Source organism: Bicyclus anynana, chromosome 14 (assembly GCF_947172395.1).
Source record: "Bicyclus anynana chromosome 14, ilBicAnyn1.1, whole genome shotgun sequence".
NCBI lineage: Eukaryota > Metazoa > Arthropoda > Insecta > Lepidoptera > Nymphalidae > Bicyclus > Bicyclus anynana.
In genome coordinates, this window is record NC_069096.1 from 4,406,520 (window position 1) to 4,413,217 (window position 6,698).

At 34.9% G+C, this 6,698-nt stretch overlaps 1 protein-coding gene across 1 annotated transcript; it reads right to left on the minus strand.

The window, feature by feature from the left end:
* Window positions 1-401: 401 nt before the first annotated feature.
* On the minus strand, window positions 402-6,132 carry LOC112048231 (mitochondrial import receptor subunit TOM22 homolog). Its single transcript, XM_024085692.2, has 5 exons — window positions 5,832-6,132; window positions 4,954-5,013; window positions 2,889-2,986; window positions 1,444-1,585; window positions 402-876 (listed from the first exon to the last, which is right to left on the minus strand). Exons 1-5 carry the CDS (start codon window positions 5,946-5,948, stop codon window positions 811-813), a joined length of 483 nt encoding a protein of 160 aa, XP_023941460.1. The 5' UTR covers window positions 5,949-6,132; the 3' UTR covers window positions 402-810.
* Between the last annotated feature and the right edge of the window lie 566 nt (window positions 6,133-6,698).

Here is a 6,698-nt window from a genome sequence, read left to right on the forward strand (position 1 = left end):
TGACAATGTGACAATTGTTTGTGCTAATGTCAACATATTTGACAGTTTGAAATCGTAGACAGAGAAAGATTTTTTTTAATTGCTTGTTTTACGGCTCCGAGTTCTAACTCTTTTCGGTCTTGACCATAGATTAGGTATGGTCTTAGACCATTAAAAAGAATGGAAGGTAAAATAACAAAAGAAACAGCGCCAAGCGCTTGTGTTTGCAGCAAACAAACATAGTCATGAATATACTGATAGTGCTAATGTCATGTTACATTAGTTACTGATAAGTGGACTGCTTCCTTTATGGCTAATTTACATATATTTACAAATTAGCCTCATTTCTTAGTTCAGGTTAACACCTGCATAATAATAGATATGCTGTTTAATTGTTTATTTTCAAAATAATTACACTAAACAACTTTCAATGATTTTTATTTTTCTATGAGATGATAAACAAAACAATATCTACACTCTTCAAATAATATAATATTATACTAATCCAATTGCCATCTAAACTAATACAATGTTCAATTTCATTGTCAAACACAATTTGCTACTAAATCAGTAATTGCATATTTTGCCTATGTAAAAAGAAATGAGTAAAAGTTGAAAATGATAAATGAATTGTAGAAATAATTTTTAGGAATATAAATTGGAAATGCAGATAAACAATCTTTTAGTTCAGATGCCAATAGACATTAGTTATTGTTATTACCTAAACTAATATTAAAGCATTCAGGCTAACATTTGAAGTTCATATGCTCACTCAGATTACACAATAAATGGGTTGTTTCTATAAGATAAAAGTTATTTGGTTTATTATAGTTATCGTGGCATCGGAGGCAGGCCAGGTGTGGGGCCTGACATAGCAGTGTTTGTTCCAAGCAGCACCTAGAAAATAAAACAATCTTTATTTATGTATATATTTTTAAACACTAGCGGACCGCCCGCGCTTTCGTCCGCGTGGAAATCAACGTAAACTATCAAGCCCTATTTCCACTCTTTAGGGGTTGAATTTTAAAAGTTTTTGAATCACATTATATTTTGTATTCTTCTTATGATTGATGAACAAATTTTCAAAACTCCTGTAATTCTAAAATTAAGGAAAGCATACAAACTTTCAACACCTCTTTCACCTCCTTCTTATTTTATTTTCGCAATAAAAAGTATCCTATAACTTTCTCCTATTCGAAAAATCGAGAAAAAATATTTTTAGCTTCAGAATCGATTATAATGCCAACAAGAATTTTCAAAATATCTTCAATGTACAGAATTGGACCTGCTACAGTTTTATTATAAGTATAGATTATCTTTACCACAATAATTTTTCAGTTTAAATTTAGCCAGTAATGCCTGAGGTTAGTGTGTTCAACAAAACAAACAAACTCTTCAGCTTTATAATGTTAAGTACATATACATTAGATAGGATTTAAAGTGTGCTCCAATGCTCTTACACACCTGCTTTTGTTGAGACTTCTGCATCTCTTCAACCTGTGCTCTCTCCACCTCAAATATGACAGGTGCAAACAAAATTACTGACGAGCTTGCTATTATCCACACAACAGTGCGAGACAGCTGGTACAACCCTTTCACGCCTCCCCTGAGAAGTAAAAAAATAATTTAGTAAACAACACAAGAGCCAATGGATGTTGGGGTCCTAAGACATCACTAGCAAGTGCAGTGTTGGTCAACCACATGGCCCCCCACTAGATGGACTGATTACATTAAGCAAGTTGCAGGAATTCGCTGGATGCAGGTGGCTCACAATTCTGGTGGTTTGAAGTCCCTACAAAGCCTATGTCCACCAGTAGACTCCATCTGCACATATGATGATAATGATGAAACAACACTCATATCCTTATTCCTATTCCTGTATGAAAGTTCAACTCATTTTAATAGTTGTAGGCTCTTTGTCTTTGTGATGCAAAGCTTGTTTGGGGAAGTACTTCAGTAAGTACTTTTGTTGTTTCTGTTGTCAAGCAACACTGTTGTGTTCCAGTCTGAAGGTTATGATTATCAGCAAAACTATAGGATCACAGGGCTTAGCTTAACACCCTATGCCTCGTCTTAGGTCACATAGTAAGACCCGTTCTTAGCAACTGTAGACATTTCACAGTTGCTAAAAAAGGTGGTGATGGTTTTCTATTGGGTGGACCATCAGCTTTTCCTATCGACAATTACTAGGTACGCAAAATCATTTGAACAATTTGAAAATGTATTATTAGCAGAAAGCTCCTAACTATAGACTACCTCCCTGCCAAATTTCATCTTTGTACATCAAGCGGTTTTCGAGATTTCGTAAGAATAACCTTTCGCATTTATATATTAAGAAGAAGAATTTTCCCCGTTTTGGCCACATTTCTGATCGTGCTTTGCTCCTATTGGTCGAAGCGTGATGTTATGTAGCTTATAGCATTTCCTGTTAAACAGGGTTTTCAACAGAAAAAGAATTTTTCAATTCTAACCATTAGTTCGTCAGTAGGCAAGGCACAAGTTTGAAATTGCCTATAACAGACAAGCAAATGTTGTTTCATGACGTCACGGCGTTAAACGCGAGCTGATTACCTCACACTCACTTTAAAATTGTATATCTCAGGAATTAATTAATGTATCTAAATAATTCTTTCACAAGTATTGTTTGTTTTCAACGGAAAATACAGAAAGCTAACATTTAAAAATAGTTAACATTATTCATTATACTATGGAACATTGTATCCTCACATATCTATATTCTTTTACAATTACTGTAATCAAGTTACAAGTAAATACCAAAACAAAGTTTGTAAAAGATAATATTTCATTGTTGCATTTTTATAAAAACAATTGCAAAAGTATTTTACTTATTTACTACAGGCTATATAGTCTGTAAATTTGTAATACAAAAAAAAACCTTGTAAACTCACCATGTTTTAGTGGTGACTGTGTAAGTGCCACTACGGACACATTCAGGAAACATTTCTGTTAATCCCCATAATCTTTCTGATAGAGTTTCATCTGGCTCCTGAAATATTACAACTTTAATCACTACTGAGTTTTAATTGACTATGAAAACATTTTCACCTAAAATCCATTGAAAATTATTCTTTATATTTTTCTTTGAATTTCCTTAACTTTTAACCTAATAAAACAAATATGTATAAATCTGTCGAGGAATAAAGCTCATGTCACATACTATGAAGATTTGGGAGAAAGTGATAGATAAGAGAATAAGAGAGGAGAGTGAGGTTACTCTAAATCAGTTTGGGTTTATGCCAGGACGGGGTACAACTGATGCAATTTTCGCTTTGCGTCAACTGTGTGAGAAATACAGGAATGCACAAAAGAATCTCCACATGGTGTTTGTTGACTTAGAGAAAGTGTATGACAGAGTACCCCGTGAGGTTGTATGGTGGGCTATGAACGTGAAGAAAATACCTGGGAAGTATGTTAGAATAGTGAAAGAAATGTATAGAGATGCATGTACGAGCATACGGTCAGAAGCTGGTGTTACTGACAAGTTTCAAGTGGAGGTGGGCTTACACCAAGGATCGGCTTTAAGTCCCTATTTGTTTCTCCTAGTAATGGATGCTCTGACATCAGACATACAGGAAGAAGCACCTTGGTGTATGCTGTTCGCCGATGATATTGTACTTGTCGGAGAAAACGCATCAGAGGTACAGAGAAAATGGGAAATGGGTACAGACTGGGAAAATGGCAGGAGAAATTGGAAAGTGTTGGTCTACGAATCAGTCAAACGAAAACTGAATATTTATTCTTGGACTTTGGCGGTACATCTCAATCTTCCAAAATTGCCTTAAATGGTGTAACCCTACCAGCTTGCTCCGATTTTCGGTACCTCGGATCGCTTTTTCAAAATGATGGCAATGTGGACCGAGACGTGAAAAGTAGAATGAATGCGGGATGGATGAAATGGCTACAGGTCTCAGGTGTACTATGTGACCCGCGAATGCCTCTTAGACTTAAGGGTAAAATATACAAAACGGTTGTAAGACCTGTCGTGCTGTATGGATCAGAATGTTGGGCGGTGAAAGGGACGGATAGTAAACGAATGCATGTGAACGAAATGCGTATGTTGAGATGGATGTGTGGTGTGACAAGAATAGATAAAATAAGGAATGAGTATATAAGAGGAAGTCTAAAGGTGGCGCCAGTGACAGAAAAATTGAGGAGTAGAAGGTTAGCTTGGTATGGACATGTGATGCGTAGAGAGGAAAGTCATATTACTAGAAAAATGTTGAATGTGCAAGTGGAAGGTCATAAGAGGAGAGGAAGGCCAAAGAAGAGATGGTTGGATTGTGTGAAAGAGGACATGTGTGTAAAAGGAGTGGATGATGAGTTGACAAGTAATAGAGACGAATGGAAAAGATTGACATATTTTTCCGACCCCACTTAAGTGGGATAAGGGTAAGGAGATGATGATGATGATGTATAAATCTGTCAAGGTGTTTTGAGTATAACACTCTATTTGAGTATTAATTGCTGTTTTAAGACTCCTATAATTTTGACTACATGAAAACTGCCAGTTTATACTATTGTTGTTTGCATCTTTTTGTTCTTTACAAATTAGCCCTTGGTAACAACTCTTGAATGCTAAATTACTTGGCGTTGTCTTTGCCGGTAGGGTGGTAACTAGCCACGGCCCAAGCCTCCCACCAGTTAACCAGAACCAATTAAGAAAACCTCAATCAACCCAGCCGGGGAAATCCAACTTAGGATCTCCGTCTTGTAAATTCACTGCACTATGGAGACTATCAACCTATTAACCTAACTTAAAAGTCTTTATGCCTAATTGGATTATTGTCCATTGTTCAATTTAATATTTGTACAAAATTTTGAGACATCTCCTCAATCAATCACAGATATTCACTGTAACATTGTACAATATAAATAAATAAACACCACCAATTAACAAAGAGTAGAAATAAATATGTATTAGTAAGTTTCATATTAAATAAAAATAATACTTACATCATCAAATTCTTTGAGAGCTAAAATAGGCGGAGTACCACTACTTGGTGATGACCCAACCTGTAAGAGAAAAATTTTAATAACTATTATAATTTAAAATACTGTACAGCTTTAGTATTGTAATGGAATACTAAATAACTTAGCACAGTATGTGCTAAACTTCAGTCCCTTCCTGCCTGCTGAAGATAGGACTCTCATAAGGAATTACAAATAACACAGTTTTTAGCCTCCTGCATTCAGCACCTACTTGATATCTTCCGTCCATCTAGTGTGGGACCAACCAGCAATTAATGAAAAACTGCAGGGTCTGCAGGGTATCTGCAAAATTTAGCATTATGCAATATCAAAACGGACTAGAAGTTTGGCACATACTATATGCTGCTGCCAATGCTAACCATAATTTGAAGCTACAATCTGAGACCTAAAGCAATTTAATATTCATAAATTCAAAACAATCTCAATGGTATAAAAATTAAAATCAGATATTTAAGTGGTTGACTAGCTCAATTTCATAATAAATAATATTGTGTAATAGATTGGATAGATATAAAAAAATCGTACTGTTTAAATATGCTATCTTAAAGTATGGATTATATTTAAATGGCCAATTCTTTCAACTACACAACATAGATACAAGCTAGAACAATAATGCAACAAGTAAGGAATGATTTTAGAAACATGTGATTATAAACTATAACACATATAGTCAATTAGTTTAGAATGACGACTTGTAAACACGGACCATATCTCGCTAAGTTTATGAAATGCGTCTAAATAGAGGTTAAGATACAAATACAGCAATTACAAGATACAGAGGGACAGAAAGCTCTGTTCACTTAATTATGATAGCAAAAAGAAATAGTTTAGTTTTAACATACTACGGGTGTGATGAACATATCCTCGGGTCTACGCTCTGGCGTATCGTCTTTGCTCGCAGTCAGAGACTCCATGCCGCTGTCGTCCTGTTCGATATCATCAGGTAACTCCATAAGCATGTTAAGTGTCAGTTAAACACTCTATAGATGCTAAATTTATCCACGTTTTATCTGATGATAAAGGTACCAGATAAATAGCAAAATGGAAAAAATCTTCAATACAGCAATGAAATTAAATGAACAATTGTGAACAATGATTTTTGATTTGACATTTTGACCACAGACACTCACACCAGAAATCACGCACTCATCAGCAGTCAGCACCAGCGGCTTACCAGCAGTCTTTCTTTTTAGTACTTAGACCATTAATAACTGGACTTGGTTCGCTAACCGTTACCCCTCTGGCAAAGATCAAAAATCTATGATCTAATGCGTTTATAAAAACTGTTGCTACAGAATCGATGTTTCACTATTGTAATCGTTTTCGTCGTGTAAGGAGCTCCCTAAAAATGCCGGCTTGTGTAGTTAAATGGCATAAAAAACGGCCAAAAACTTGTAGTTTAGTAAAAGATGGAGCAACGTTTCATTTGAAAGTATTTAAACCTTAATTTTTAATAAAAACAATTTATAAAAAGAATTGATTCTTTTGACGAAACAGCCAAACATCAATCAGTTTCAAATTTTCATTTAATTTCATTTCAATGTCACAGTAAATATGCAAGCAGTAGTTTGACTTCATACTAGAGGTCGAAACGCGAGCTATACCTCAATTTCAATTTCAACTTACTAGTTAAATAGATTTTATTAATTAGAAATAAGGCTAACTCACTAACATACTACACTTAAAACAGATACAGTAACAATATACTA